This window comes from Phyllostomus discolor, chromosome 1 (genome assembly GCF_004126475.2).
Source record: "Phyllostomus discolor isolate MPI-MPIP mPhyDis1 chromosome 1, mPhyDis1.pri.v3, whole genome shotgun sequence".
NCBI lineage: Eukaryota > Metazoa > Chordata > Mammalia > Chiroptera > Phyllostomidae > Phyllostomus > Phyllostomus discolor.
In genome coordinates this window covers 28,292,635-28,309,165 of record NC_040903.2, presented here as the reverse complement: position 1 = coordinate 28,309,165, position 16,531 = coordinate 28,292,635, and the positions used below count along the sequence as shown (strand labels likewise).

The window sequence follows — 16,531 nt, the reverse complement described above, 5'->3', positions numbered from 1 at the left end:
TGAGCCTGGGGAAAACCAATTAGGTACTGCAATCTTCCCACGAGTCTCTGAAGACGAATTCAGAATCCAAACGCGGGAGAGGAAGGAGACAGTGGCCTCCAAATAAAGTCGGGCAGGAGGGGAGGCCAGGAGAAAGAGGGAGACCTCTTTTCCCTGGGGAAGGAATCTGTCAAGGCCACTCAAACGTTTCCCAGAGGCTGCAAGGGAGAAGACGTTTGTTTTTCTTTGGGAAAGACGGAGAGCCCTTTTCCCTACTGGGCTTGATTTCTAGTAGGGGGAGACCCGCCCCTTGGGGCCATTGATTGGCCCGTATGTTTTCTCCGAGAATTTATGCCAGCATCCTCCCGGTCCGATTGGCTCCCCTGATCAATTCCGCGGGGAGTCGCATCCCACCTGGGCGGGAGGTGTATCGCCTTCCCACACTCTCTGATACTCACACACCGGGCTGCGGCTGCGGCTGAGGTGGGAGGAAAAGTCCTGGCTTGGAGACTTGAGCAGTAAAAGCGATCCCGATGGGTCCTCGGAAAGCTTTTCTCTTCTCCCCTTTTCTCCTGTGGAGTCAAAGTAGAGGGGTGCGGCTGATGTTCTTGTTACTCACCCTGCACCTGGGAAACTGGTGAGTGAATGCACGGACTTGAAACTACTCTTTGGTATCTGCCCCCTCCCCTTTATTTCTCTTTCCTTCAAAACTCATTCTAAGTTAAGCAATTTACATTTTCCCAGGTTCACCTGTGATATTTTACCATCATCTTCTTTACTGATTAAGTTTACCCATTTTCAGATAGGAAGCAATGAACCTATGTGTGAAGCATGGAGGTTATTCCGGTTGTTTTTGACTTGAAACACAGTCAAAACTAGTCCAGGCTCAGTTACTGAGAAAGAAGAGTAGAAACGGTTTTGATACTAAATTTAGTAAATGAATGTCATTGATGAACTTCCTGATGATTCTTCATTTTAAAGAAAAAGTTATTTTAGAAACTAACAAGTTTCATAGCATGGTATGTATGATGCTTTTCTAATGCTAATGTTGTTGTTTTCCTTACCCCTCCCCCTTCTTCTTCTTTTTTTTTTTTTTTGCTATTCTGGAAAAAAAAGTTTCACATCAAAAAAATTATAAATATAGCTAAAATCCATCAGGATCATATGTTATATTTATGTTAAAAATAACAATGTGTATTTTATTAAGCCAAATTTCAGTGATTTTTATTTTCATTGGCTGTCTACAATAAAATAAAAATTGATAAAAATTGTATGGTGGTATAAATATTGTCCTGGCTCTGTGTGTGTGCATATTTGTGTGTGTAAGAAAGAGAGAGAGAGAGAGAGGTAACCAATCTCAAGCCTCTAACTCCAAACCCCCAATTTAACAGGAATAAGACTTGGCCTGCTTGGGTTGTAGTGCCTTTCAACAAAACTTTTAAATCACGTTAAAAAAATAAGTTGCTTAGGTATGCATCTGGCTATAGGAGTTGCTGAAGAACAAAGTTAAAATATGTTAATTAAGACATAGACACTGTAAAGGTCTTGGACATACTACTAATATTGTATAATGTGTTTTATTAAATATACATTTAAAATTATTTTATTGTATGATGTGTTTCTGCTTAGAATTCAAGAGTAAAAGGCAACTGCTATGCAGATGGAAGCATACCTTTATAACTACTTGCATCATTGTAAAAATGAGTTATTATTATGATTCATTTTAGTATATATCGAGTGAATATTTTTGTCAATACCAGCAGATAAAACAACTATATTTTCTCTTGGAAAATGGAGAGTGGAGTGAAGTTTGCTAAGTAATATTAGAAATGACAGAAAATGTTTGACACCTAATGCTTTTTTAAGTATTACAGTTTTAGTTTATTTACCTTTTTTCTATAGAAACTTAAATGTTCTATAGAAACAAACATACTACCTGGTTAATTATATATAAATTGTGTCATAATGACTTATATTATATATAAGTTGTGTCATAATGGCTTATTTCTTTGACTATATTATGGAAAAATTATAGGACAAATTTTGAAAAAAATATGTATCGGTGTTCTCATGCATTTTCATAATATTAGAAATGAATCAGTGCTCTCATAAATAAAAGCAGATTTACCCAGTGGTTTTCTGAAATAACCTGTATTCTCTTTTATTATTATAAATGTAAGTTTCCTCTGCAAGCTAATAGACAAGCTGCTTACTAAAGGGCACAGAGAGTTGTTTCGTTTTAAACAGTATCTTTTGTTTTTGACAATACTTACATTATGATTGTCACAACTGGTTCCAGAAAGCTCTTCAAGCTGCTCAGAAATTAAAAAGTTGTGTGTTGTGGTAGACAGAGGAGGGTTCTGGGAGTCTGAAGATGATTTTATGTGTCAAGAGTCCTAACCCCTGGAGAGTTTCTTTATCATGGAAATTAAAGACAGTAGTAGGTCATTAATGAGTGCTTCAACTTTTCACATGCAGTATGTCCAAGATCTGAACTGAAACAGCAAATAACTCAACAATTGTTTCAGTGACTTTTCTTAGTAGTTTTCAAGAGGGAAGTTCTAATTGGAAATTCCATGTACATTCTGTAGCATTTGTATGAAGAAGTGAGACAGAGGAGGTGTGCAGTTCAAATCGATAAGTATTCATTTTATCACAGTGCTGTAGATCATCTGCATTGTTCTAGACAGTGGATAAAGACCTAAACAATAAAGCTATATATTGTAATTACAATGAACTCTTAGGTCCTCAATTATGAGAATGCGTATCTTTACTTTTTAAAGGTAGTTACAGTATGTTGGTGAACTTTTCTTTTTTTAATATTTAGTGGAGATGATTGATGTAAACATATAAATCAGCTACATTTATACTTCTTTCTTCCCTCCTTCTTCTTTTGAGGAACCTTTCCAAAACTAACTGTAGATGGTTCTGTTTATAAGAATTGTGTTGTCTTATGCTGGTTTCTAAAGTAAATCATCAAAGTCATCTATTTTGAGATTTATCAAATTGGAAACTCTTATTTCTTACATCTCAGCAGAGGCAAGAGCTTGTTTCCTCATTAGTTTCCATCAAGAGCACAAAGGAGAGACAGAGTATTGATTTTTACGTTGCTGGACTATGAAGACTGATCTCATTGTTATAACTCAAGCTGTAGTCATGGCTTCTGTGTTTCACTCTCCTCAAGGCTCTATGGCATCTTGACAAGTTACTTCAAATCTCTTAAGCTTGATTTGACTTATTTGTAATGTTGGGGAAAAAATGAATTGTAATCAATTTTTTTTAAAGAGTTGAAAATTGTTTTGGTATTTTAGCTGTTCTAAAAAAGTGATTTATGATAAGTTTTGGCTAAGAAGATATATTTTGAAAGAGATCAAGAAAAATCATTTGTTTTGATTTTTAAAAACAATATTATGAATTGGTAATTACAACATTCAATTGTCCAAATAAAAATATCCAAATACACTTGTTTTATAAAGTATATAATTTAAAGTAATTTCAGTAATATATTTTGTTGAGGCAGTTGTGAATGAATGGTTTTTATTTTAGTCATCTAGACTTTTTCTTAATTTTCTAATATATACTGATGATTACCATGCAAACTTGAGGGCAAAATAGCTAAATGTGATGCTCCATGATAATTAAATATTGAAAAAAAACTGAGAGAAAATGATTTTAAAGGTAAAATTCAAATGCTATAATTCACAAATCCCTTGTGTATATAGTCTTTTAGGTATACCTGTATTAAAATTTTATAATTTACTTTGAGGAACATGCTTTTGACTAAGCAATGAAAGAAAATGTTTGACATTTAATTCAAACATTAAGTAGACTAATTTAATATTGTATATTTATATAAAGATGGTTGAAATGTGGCTAAGAAAATAGCAGTAAAGATATAGTCCCAAAGGAGAGGAGACATAACAGGGTACAAAACTGAACAAATTACTCAATATTATCAAAATATGATAAATCACTGCTGCAGGGTAATGGGGACAAGTGAGTACAAATTGAATATATTGACCTCAGGAGATAATTCACATATATGAATGGTACCAGTAGAGAATCCCAGACTTTATAATCAGTTGTAAATTCTGGTTTCAGCTCTACCATTTCCTACCAGGCTGATTTCAGGAAAGTTTTTGAGGCAGAGAGTTCTTATTTGTGAAAAATAAAAATAATATGTATCTTTCCATATTATTTCAAGATCAAGATAAAACATTTATGGAAAAAATATAGCACTGAAACTTATAGCTTAAAAGACATAATAACAGATAGTCTGTGGAATTACATTGACTCTAGCATTATTTATCCTCTTTACAGTGGTTTTAAGTGCAGTAAAGCAAAATCATTGGATTCTTGTGCATTAATATCTGTTGGATTTGAATAATCCAATTGATTATTCTTTTACAACAAACATTTATTCAGTGCCTTCAAATGCTAGGTTTGTGGTGTTGAATGGTCTAGGTGTGACTACTATATACATGGAGCTTCACTCACTGCAAAGACCTAAACTTATGGTAATCAAAATAAAGCATCTTATAGTTAAAATAAGGACATATATCTTTAGGACCTCAAAGATAAACAGGAGAATCTAAAGCTTTAAGGATAGGGGAGCTGATGGAATAGATCCCAGTCAAGGAAAGAGAAGTATAGAGTATTGAGATTTCTCACAGCACTACCAGAAGACTATGGGCAAAATGTTTCCCAAATTCTAAAATCAAATGTCCAGCCTAGAAGTTACACCTAGCAAATTTACCAAGCAACTATAATGGGAGAATAAAACTTAAATACTATTATTCTCCCCATGTTACAACTGGGAAGACTGGAGCATCATGATTTTTAGGAACTTACTAAAGATCATCTTGCTGAATCCAACACCCAAATCCATAGTTCTAGGCCCAGAGTGTGCATTCTAAACCTCCACACCTGTGAGGTTACAAGTATAAGCCAGACTAAATAACATGACTATGGGTGAAGGAAACAACAAGCAAGGGAGGAGAGACAGAAGAGACAGGGAGGGGAGGGGAGTGCAATTGATAGAAGGACAGTAAGTGTAAAAATCTATTGTGTATCTTTCACATAATTTGAAATATCATGTACAGTACAATAATTGTTTTGGTAAAAACTAACAAACTGGCATACTTGATCTCTAAAAATCACCATAAGATAAAGCGTTAAAAGGAAGAATTTTGGGATTTAAGTATGTTTTATTGAGGAATCAAATGGCTATTTATTTTTAAGGATACTATATAAAATCATAGTTGAATTTGTTATGTCCACATAAAAGAGATGAACCAGAACCAATTAGCAAAAACTATGTGAAGGGATTTTTCTTTTAATACAAATGCTCTGTAACAAAATGAAGGATGCCTTATCACCAGGCTTATTCAAGCAGAAGCTTGTTCTTGTACTCTGCAGGATGCAAATGACAATACATGGTATTTTCCTACTTTTAAATACCCCAGAATCTAATTCTGTTAGTACTCAACTAGTTTATCCAGCTGAAGCCCCATGTTTCAGGAAATACAGTTATTAATTCATTCAGTAAACATTTATTGAGCATCAGCATTCATTTGGTGGCTACTATGTGTTAAGTAGACATCTGAGACCTGGAGAAATAGTGGTAAGCAAGGTGAAATGCTTGCTGTGATAGTGTCTGTGCAGTGTGTATAAAACATACATGACAGTGTATCCACTAGATGCACAGGACAAAGGGTGCAGGGTCCCTGCTCCCACTGAACATAAACTCTAGAAGTTGTGTTTATTAGTATAAACAAGACAATAATATGACATAATTTCTACCCAGAATTCTCCATGAGTTATAGTAGAGATACCGAGGAGGCAACTCTGGGAAAAGTTTGAGTATTCTCAGCTTTCTTGGGGTAAGTTTGGGTCAATGTCAGTGAAGAATAAAGAGATGAAGAGGTACCACTGCTGTTACATGGCCCGAGGCATGGTCTCACAATTTGGTAGGCCTTTTGAAAACAATATACCTCTGTCTTCTCGGAGATCCTTTACTCTGGTCATCTAACATGTGACATTAAAACGGTAACATACTATTAAAGGCTAAAGAATTACATTTAATGGTGAGCTTCTAGACTTTAGGGATCCTTTCCTCCCAGATACAATGTATTTAAAGATTTAACACTTCTTATTTTTAGACAAATATATTAAGTAACAAATACATGAGTAACAGAGTAGTAGAGACTGGTCTAAGCAGTAGATACATAGAAGTAAGGTTAACGTGGACCATGCATTCCAATTTGTAGCTGGATGAGCAGATAAGAAAGCTTATGATTGGAATATAATGGGTATTCAAAACAATGGAGTAATTTTGAAGGTGTAATTGGCTCTATTAATCAATTTATCTGTTGGGCAGTATCCCATCTAGTAACTAGAAAGTTACTCTGAAGGGTTGTACAAAATGGAAGATTTTTGTAGAAAGAAGGGTGGGGCTAGGGAGCTATTAACACAAGAAAAGAGGGTATTTTTTTTTATTGTTGTTGAAGCACTGTTTTCTGCCTTTTCTCCCCACCCTAGCCCAGCACATATGATCTCACCTTTAACAGGAACCTAATCAACAAAACAAACAAACAAGCAAAATATAACCGAAGATACTGAAATTGAGAATAGGCTGACAGTGACCAGAGGGGAGAGGGGAAGGAATTTCAGGGGAAAAGGGTGAAGGGTTTGCAGGAACAATTATAAAGAAAAGAGTATTATTTGTAGACCAAGGCATTTTTTTGTGTGTGGTGCGGGGAACACAGGGGGTTTTATCCTGTAGATTGCCTCTACTTTCTGGCGGGGATGGTAAGGGGCCACTTGGCAGATTGCCTCATTGGTATTGACTAGAAAATGCAGACTGGTTGATTAAGATTAGATTTCAGGAAAAGGTTGAAATAGCATTAGTCTAGGGATTATACTAGGTTTGATAAAATGGGCTTTAACACAATGATGCCATTTCGAGCCTGTGGTTTTCTCTTTAATGTGGGTGAATATAAATATTTTAATATTGGTGTGATCAGGATATGATTTGGTTCTCCAAATAGCTTCAAGTCTTCCGGAATCAAGGGCTCTGGCCAAAGACTTAAATCTTTGGGCACATTTCTAGAGCCATTACTTATGTCTGCACAATTTGTAAATTGCTTGCATACAAGGGCATCATTCACATATCAGTCATCCTAGATGTACATAATTATCAGAATACCTTTCCAACATATATAATAGAATGTCTTGAGTAAGAATTACTTGTTCCATAAAATAGCCGTATTGACTGGCACAAAGTCGCTCTTTTGCTGGATTACATTTGTGTTACTCAGGCATGTGTTCTACAGACTAACTTGTTGCCCTGTGCAGGTGGTTAATGAATGTGTGTTTGTTTCTACCATATTCTTAATAACAATTCTTTTTATTGTTGTTCTTTTATAGTTGTCCCAATTTTGCCCCCTTCCTCTCCCCTGCCCCGCCCCCACAGTCAATCCCTGCCCTCTTGTCCATGTCTGTGGGTCATTTACACTGGTTCTTAACTAGTCCCTTCCTTTTCTTTCCTCTTTTACCCCCTCTACAACCCCTCCCCAGTCCCTGTCAGTCTGTTCCTTGTTTCTAAGCCTCTGATACTATTTTGCTCATTTGTTTGTTTTGTTCATTAGGTTCCTATTATAGGTGAGATCTTATGGTATTTGTATTTTGATTTTATTTTTTTATGCTGTTACAGTTGTTGTTGTATTTTCTTCCTTTCCTCACCTCTATCCAGCCCCACCCTTACCCCTCCCAAAGCCAATCCCCATATTATTGTCTGTGTCCATGACTTGTGCAAAATGTTCTTTGGTTAAACCTTTCACCATCTTTCATCATGCTCTCTGTATGCTCCTTGAAGCCATGCAATATTTTATCATTGGCACCTAGTCCAGAGCCTGACAAATAACGGGTGTACAAGAAAAAAAAAAACTAAACCCTGAATAAGTGAATACATGGAAATAATATGAAAGCTCATCTTGCTATTTACAGTTAAAATTACAGAAATGAAAAAAGTCTAAAGTAATCAGCTGAGGTGCAATGTGATCACCATCCTGGTACAGGCACACACTGAACAGATTGGAAACCCATTGTAGAGAACTGCCTCTTACTTTTTCTGGCTTGGCTGTCTTTTCCCTCCTCAATTTCCAGGTGTTTCTCTCTGTGTGTTCACTGATGGGTCCCCTTTTCACTTGTGTCAATGAATTATTCACCAAATTGAATGAACTAATACTTTACTCCTCTAAAACTCTAAAAGTTGAAATTGGTAACTCTGTTATGTGTCACTTTTTCCACTTATTTTACTCTCCTACCAAGCTTTACAAATAATAAAAAGATTCCAAGCTGAAACCCTAGAAAGAAGTTTTCATAAAAAGGAATTCAGCAACGATAATATAAAGGCAAAAAGAAAATAACAGGATTTGTGTTTTTTTCTTAAATTTCTTATTTTACTTTTATTTTCTCCTACTTCTGGGTCTAAAATCAGCTATTATACTTACTCTTTGAAGGCTAGTATTTATAGGGTTTGACATTAGGGTATATTCTACTGAGAAACAATGTAACAGGTATGTTCCTTTCCTGGAACTTGTCACTTATCTACTATGCTTATAGAAACTGATGTGCATTAATAAACACAATTTACCTCGTCGTGAACAACAGATTACTGATAAGAACCGGCTTTGGAGTTTCATCTGCTTTCTCCGAGCAGATTAATGGAGGAGTCTTCCCCAGCTGTCAGAACCAGGACATTCATTGTTACCTTTATATTAACTATAATCAGGGTATCTATATAATAATTTATCACCCAAATTAAGTCACTTGGCCAGTGAAGGAGGGTGCCATTAACATTTGCTCCAGGAAAACAGGTGTAAACCAGTCCATCCTTGGTAAAACTCGATGAATGTTTACCCTATGTATAAAAAATAGTTTATATGCATTGGTTGACTTACTATGTGTCTGGTGCAAACACAGGGCTCCTCCAGAGAGCTGGCGACTGGGCTGGCAGTCAGCTCTGTCCCCAGGCAGGCAGGAGAATCGAATTGCTAACTTCCAGGACTGCTGCTGTTGATTGCTTGGCAGGTTATAAAGCTCTGCTTCTCTCTATAAAGGCTTTATGTATTTATTTATTTATTTATATGATTAGAAATTTACTTCAGAGCACTGTCTCACAGTATAAAAGGAAAAATAGGTATTAATGTCAATAAGTCATTGTTGCGCACTTATATTACCAAATGACACAGAAAGATTATAGTATACTATGAATATACAGAAAAAAAGTTTGTATATCTCCACTATTGTAACATACTTAGCATATTTATTCTGCTTTCCCTTAAATCTTTAGTCATTTTATGCATCAGTCTTAGTAAAAGTAAACTGTTATATGTTATTTTATGTAACGTGAAATTATGAAGATAATTTTACATTTGACAATTCATCATCATCAACTGAATGCATATATCCATTGCATCATATGGATATATCATAATTTACTTAAACAAGCTATTAGTATAACTTTAAAATTTGGCTACCATAGGTAATATTGTGATAAGCATCTTTATGACAGTTTTCTGTATCATTTGATTAGTTTTCTTCTTTATTAGAAAAGATCATACAATTTTACGTATTGGTATTTTAGCACTTAGCACATATGTAGTACATATATTTTCTCCATAAAAGCATTAAAGCATTGGACTGAACATTGAACACACACATTAGAAAACCTTTCTCATCAGAAGGAGAGTGTGTGTGATTCCTTGAGCTTATTATTTTAACCACTCAGAACTCCAAGGCAGAGACGAAGCATCCTACCCATGCACAATGCCAATGCATTTCAAAGTACTTACCAGACTTTTTGCCTGTATTCATGAATTAGAAAACTCCAAATCCAACCACCCTGCCTTGTTTAATAAAGATAAAATGAGGTGTGGAAAATTCAAAGCAAAGAGCAAAACAAGTCCTCAAACTAAATCAATATTGTCCTAAATCCTGGTTATATAATTTAATAGTGTATGTCCTGGGAATTCTGTCATTATTTTTATCTATAAAATAGGAATTTTGCTATTTATTTGAAGGAATTACTCTGGATTAAATGATAGAGCCTGTGGGAGGAATTTAGCACAGAGGCCCTGAGACAGGGGAGGCACTTAATGGTGCATTATAGGCACTCAGCGGGAATAATGATAAAACATCAATCTTTAAAATAAACAGTAAGGGCACACATTCCAGAGCCTAATGTATTAACACTAATGATAAAAGTATGTGTATTCAAATTGTTGAAAACAAGTCCTTAAGCATGAGTCTAGACATTCTCAGAATGTTATGAAAAATCATCATTGTTTTCCCCCAAAGAGCACTCACTTACTCAACGTAAGTAAATGTTATAAAAATCTTTCAGCCTACGAAAGACATTGAGAATGTGGGATATGTTATATGAACTACTTTTAAAATTATGAGAAGTAATTTTTAATAATTAAAATAATACCAATATGATATTCAAGGTAATTAGTGAATAGTTTGAAGATAATATTAAAAGCTTGGAAGGAAGATACGGAAAAGTTTACCTTAATGCATTTTGTCTGTTATTGCCAACAATGAGGAAAGATAGCTTTGCAATATCACTGAGGTCAAGTTTCATTATTTCTGATCTAGCTAGGAAAGGGGAATATAAATCACTATGAACATGTGGTTTTTGGAATATGAGGATGTTACTATTATAGAAAAATACAAGTATGTAAAAAGAAATCATACAACTGTACCGGTAGTATATACTTTTTGAAGTTAAATATGGCATAACAATTAATATAAATGAGCTACTGTTTATTAAGTGCACCGTAGTATTTTACATAGAAATAAAAATTGTACACTGTGGTAATAAAATAGTCTTAAATCTCAGTGACTTATGACACCTTTTATTGCTTGCTCAGGCTGCATGTCATAACGTGTCTGTCCATGCTACATTCACTCTGGAAGTGAGCTAAGGGAGTAGCTCCTGTTTGAGTATGGCTGGTCTTCTGACAGAAGGACGAGGGATACACGGTGAACCATGCATCGACATTAAAACTTATGCTCGGTAGTGATACATATCCCATAATTTCCATTAGTCAAAGCAAATCTCAGGGCCACACAGAGTTCAATGGGACAGGGATGTATAATCCTCTCGCAGGAAGGAGCATTTCAAGTCACATGTCTCAGTTAGAAGTGAGTGGAATAAAAAGCATAATTTTCTGACAGGAAGGAGAGGAGAATGGAAAATAATAATGCACTCCATTACCTGTTGATAATAACTATCCATAGAATTATTGTGGAGATGAAATGATGTAGCAAATACTGAAAAGGTTAAGTTTTAATTTAAAATGTTGATTTATACTCATTAAGAATAAAGAAGGTGGATATTAGCATTCTGGTAATCATTTTTTTCAGTATATACATATATCAAATCATTGATATTTGGGGTGGGAGCTGAATTAGCTAAGATGTTTAGGTCCAAAGAAAATAGATCTGAGTGCATAGTGTAGAAAGATTAACTAAAGAATACATAACTTTTGTATTCATTGCTGGAGAGAAGCTGATCTTTAAAATACTGTATATGTAAATACTGGATTGGCCAGAAAGTCCATATGGTTTTTTCCATAAAGTAAAAGACACATTTTTCATTTTCACCAATAACTATTGATTTGGATATTTTGAGTATGTCGGCTATCTCCTGCGTGGTACAAAGTTGATTGGTGTCATTTAAGAGTAGCCTGTTACTTTTGATGAATTGCAGATGAATTTCTATATTACTGCATTTTTCATCACAATTCAGAAATAAGCTGAATTCTTATGTTTGTTAAACCCACAGGTGTAGCAGGAAATATTAACTGGAGAGCTAGAGCTTGATTCCCAGTTTTGCTAATAAACAGGGTTGTGCTTGGTTAGTTCCCTACTGTCTTCAGTTTTCTCCTTTGTATCATAAAGGCAGTGGCTTGTTTGATCCTTAAATTCTACTCTAGTCCCAAAATTTGGAAATCATGCCCACAAATACGTGTGGAGGGTGAGTCACACAGCCTTGATTTGATGATAAGACAGTCTTTGGTGATGCTTTAAAATAAGATGTCTGAGTTGTTGTGACTCAAAAGAAGAAAGTCATAGATGTGTTCAATAGTTATTTCGTTTTACTTCAACTCTGACCCCAAATATATATGAATGGTGAGGTACACAGCGTTGATTTGATCTAAGACAATCTTTGGTGATGTTTTGGAATAAGGTGCCTGGGTTCTTCTGACTTAAATGGAGAAAGGCATAACACATAAGTATTATGTCTTTAATACTTAATTCCTTTTACTTCAACTCTTTCTTCACTCATCTTTCCTTAAGTCTTCTTCCATTTACATGCATTTTATACATTTGACCATGCTAATCATTACAACTCTCCCTGTATTTATTTATATTTAAATTTTTATTTCTGGGTGTAGTAGATTTATTTTCGGGTGTGGTGGACCACCTGTGATTGTCCAGGTTGTGCGCCGTGCAAATCTAGGACCACCATTCATTTTCAGTCCATTGCCTTTAGCAACAGTCATGGGGGTGACCACTATTTATTTTATTAGTTTAATAGTATGTGTTATATTTTGGGAACAAATTCTTCACTCTTGAGTGATGTTATTAGTATGATGGTTCATACAATGAAGTCACTGGTGTTACTGAATATGAAATATTTCCAGTGAAAATATTTCAGATGTTTTCCCCTTCTTACTATTCCCTAACAAAATTATAAGAATCTTAAACTATGTTTATGAAATACACAATTTGGTTGAAATTTTTATCATTCTTTTTTATTTTTGGAATTATTTAGTGTTGATAAAGCAGATGACGAAGATGATGAGGATTTAACAGTCAACAAAACTTGGGTTTTGGCACCAAAGATTCATGAAGGAGATGTAACACAAATTCTCAATTCCTTGCTTCAAGGCTATGACAATAAACTTCGCCCAGATATAGGAGGTAAGTTTTACATGTTCTGAGATGTGGGGGACTATGAAAACCGTATTTACTGATGTTATTTTAATTATAGATCACATATTCCTTGAGTGGCTGATGTTTTGTCAGACTGCTGGGTTTAACAGGTATTAACTGGAATGGCATTAGTTTGTGGGGTTCACAGTCTGATGAACAAATAAAGACATATAAACATGTCTGATGTAACTATTTTACAACTGCCACAATGAAGGATGAGACAGCCAAGTTTTGATGAAACTATTGGAGAAGCTGAGAGATATTTCATGAGTAAATATTTGAAAAGTAAGTAGGCATTCTAATTTTGAGCCAATGATACATTGTTTTAATTAATGTAGGATTATAAACCTTGATAGTATATTTAGAGTAGGTAATACTACTTTGTTCTTCTTTGTTAAGATTGTTATCTTTGGTCTCTTGCATTTATATATGCATTTTGTAATATAATTAACTTCTAAGTCTTCTCCATGAATCTTTGAAACAAACAAAAAATATAAATCAGCAAAGATTTTATTGAGATTGTGTTATATCTATGGCCAATTATAGGGAAATTGAAATCTTTACCTATTGAATTTTTATCATACTGAATTCATGAGCATCATATATTGCTCAAAGTATATATTTATTTTTATTGATGTTTCCTTTGAAGAAGAGTTAATTATATTTTACTAGATTTAATTCTACATATTTAGAGCTTTGATTCAAATATCAATATATTTAAAATTATTTTCTAATTTTTTTTCTTTATTTTATGGTTGTTCAAGTACAGTTGTCTTCATTTTCGCCCACCACTCCTCCCTGCCCCATGAATCCCTACTCCTTACCCTCGTCCCTTCCTCCCTTTGACCTTGTCCATATGTCCTTTATATAAGTTCCTTGATAACCCTTCCCCTTTTCCCATTATCTCCTTCTCCCCTCCCCTCTGTTTACTGTCAAAATTTGTTTTTTATTTTAATGTCTCTGGTTATATTTTGCTTGCTTGCTTGTTTATTTTGTTGATTAGGTTCCACTTAGAGGGGAGATCATATGGTATTTATCTTTCACCACCTGGCTTATTTCACTTAGCATAATGCTTTCCATGTCCATTCATGCTGTCACAAAGGGTAGGAGCTCCTTCTTTCTTTCTGCTGTGTAGTATTCCATTATGTAAATGTACCAGTTTTTTGATCCACTCATTTATCAATGGGCACTTAGGTTGCCTCCAACACTTGGCTATTGTAAATTGTGCTGCTATGAACATTGGGGTGCATAGGTTCTTTTGAATTAGTGTTTCGGTATTCTAAGGGTATAATCCCAGTAGTGGAATTGCTGGGTCAAAAGGCAGTTCCATTCTTAGTTTTCTGGGGAAATTTCATACTGTTTTCCACAGTGGCTGCACCAGTCTGCATTACCACCAACAGTGCACTAGGGTTCCCTTTTCTCCACAGCCTCTCCAACACTTGTTTGTTGATTTGTTTATGATGGCCATTCTCTCACTGGTGTGAAGTGGTATCTCATCGTGGTTTTAATTTGCATGTCTCTGATGGGTAGCGATGCTGAGCATCCTTTTACATGTCTCTGGGCCCTCTGTATGTCCTCCTTGGAGAACTGTCTTGTTAAGATCCTTTGCTCTTTTCTTAATTGGGTTTTTTGTCTTCCTGGAGTGGAGTCCTGTGAGTTCTTTATATATTTTGGAGATCAAACCCTTGTCCAAGGTATAATTAGCAAATATATATTTCCCATATGGTCGGTTCCCTTTTCATTTTGCTGATGTTTTCTTTAGCTGTGCAGAAGCTTTTTATTTTGATGAAGTGCCGTTTGTTTATTCTTTCCTTGAAGTCTCTTGTGCTAGGGGACATATTGATGAAAATGTTGCCGCTCAGAACATCTCAAATCTCCCTGCCTGTGTTCTCCTCTAGGACTTGATGGTGTTGTGACTTATATTTAAGTCTTTTATCCATCTTGAGTTTATTTTTGTGTGTGGTGGAAATATGGAAACAAAACATTCTACTCTACTTTCTTTCACATATTCCCATCATATTGTTAGCATATCCTTTCTGTCTAGCACTTAAGATATTCCACGCTCATCTTAGTCTCACAATGGAATTAACCATTTCTCCAAAGAGGCCTGGTTACGTTTTTATAGAAAGCTATTTAGAAACTGTGATCTGGGCACTAGGTATATTCATTAATATAGGGTGCCACTGCCTCTTGACCCTCTCTGTGGGCAGAAGTAGAAAATATATGTTGTACACACACATTCACAGACATCTGTATTTCGATATCTACCCCTTCATATGTATGTTATAAACTATGAATTTATACTGAGATCTCTGATTCCAATCTAAACACTACAGGGGTCAGTCTAGCTTTCCCCCTTATTTTTAACTCCTTTTTCCAATAATAAGACACCTAAAGGGTCAACAAGGAACATGAATAAAGAACCCATGGACAAAGACAACTGGGGGGATTGAATATGGGAAGTAGGGGGTGGGTAGGACAGGAGAGAGTAATGGGAGAAAAATAAGGACAACTGTAACTGAATAATAATTAGAAAAAGATAAAAGGAAAAAATAAAAGGAGACACCTGACTGTAGAATATCTGTAGAATATTTTCTTACTTGTTCAATTACAATAAATACGTAGTTTTAGAATTTTAACATGTCTATGATAACAAATTAACTAGAATAAAACAAAGTATAATTATTTTTGATTTTAGCATTACAGTATCACAGCAATCAAAATACTGATCCTCAAAGTTACTTAGATTGTAAATTCTTTTCATCCCTGTTTATTTCAGTGTGGTTACATTATTTTTCAATACACTTTGGTCCAAGTGTTACTGGTTTAGAGTAGAATCAATCCATGTTTACATTTAGTACTTGTGTTGCTTTATTTTTTTATATTTAATTCCCTGATCCATTTGGAGTTTATGGTATGGTAAGAAGTATAAATCTAATTCTTATCTTTTCAAATGGCTTTTTGGTTGACCCAGCATCATTTATTAAAAAAAGAAAAATCAATCTTTGCCTCTATTACTTGAGATATCAACTTAATTATATTTTGCGTATCATTGTTATAGATTTACAAATGCTAATTTTATATCCTACTACCTTTCTACTACCTTACTGATTTTTTATTGTTAATTTAGGAATTGGATATTGGAGTTTTCAATATATGCTATTATGCCATATGCAAAGAAATGATTTTATTTTTTCTTTGCCGATTCATGTGCAACTCATTGCTGTTTCTCATCTAATAGCATTCACTAATATATATATATGAATGATAATGATGGTAATGGGTAACTTTGCATTGTTGCGGACCTTAGAAATGACTAATGTTTCGTTATATGTATATTCACATTAAGAAATTATCTTTCATTTTTCTTGACTTTATTTTTAAATCAGAAAATGGTATTGAAATTTGTCAAAGTCCTTTTCAGCATTTCTAAAAGTAATTATGTTTTTTGATCTTTAGAACTACTAATATAGTGAATAATATGAACTAAATCAATTTACATATCTGAATAAGCCCCCTTAGTCATCATGTATTATATATTTAA

At 34.6% G+C, this 16,531-nt stretch overlaps 1 protein-coding gene across 1 annotated transcript in view; it reads left to right on the top strand.

Moving 5' to 3' along the window:
• The first annotated feature begins 359 nt into the window (after nt 1-359).
• The window catches only part of GABRG1 (gamma-aminobutyric acid type A receptor subunit gamma1), a 56,755-nt gene continuing 40,583 nt past the window's right edge, over nt 360-16,531 (top strand). The window contains exons 1-2 of the mRNA XM_028506977.2: nt 360-616; nt 12,827-12,975. Of these exons, the coding sequence (XP_028362778.1) occupies nt 513-616; nt 12,827-12,975 (253 nt within the window). The 5' untranslated portion in view covers nt 360-512. The remainder of the gene's footprint in view (nt 617-12,826; nt 12,976-16,531) is intronic.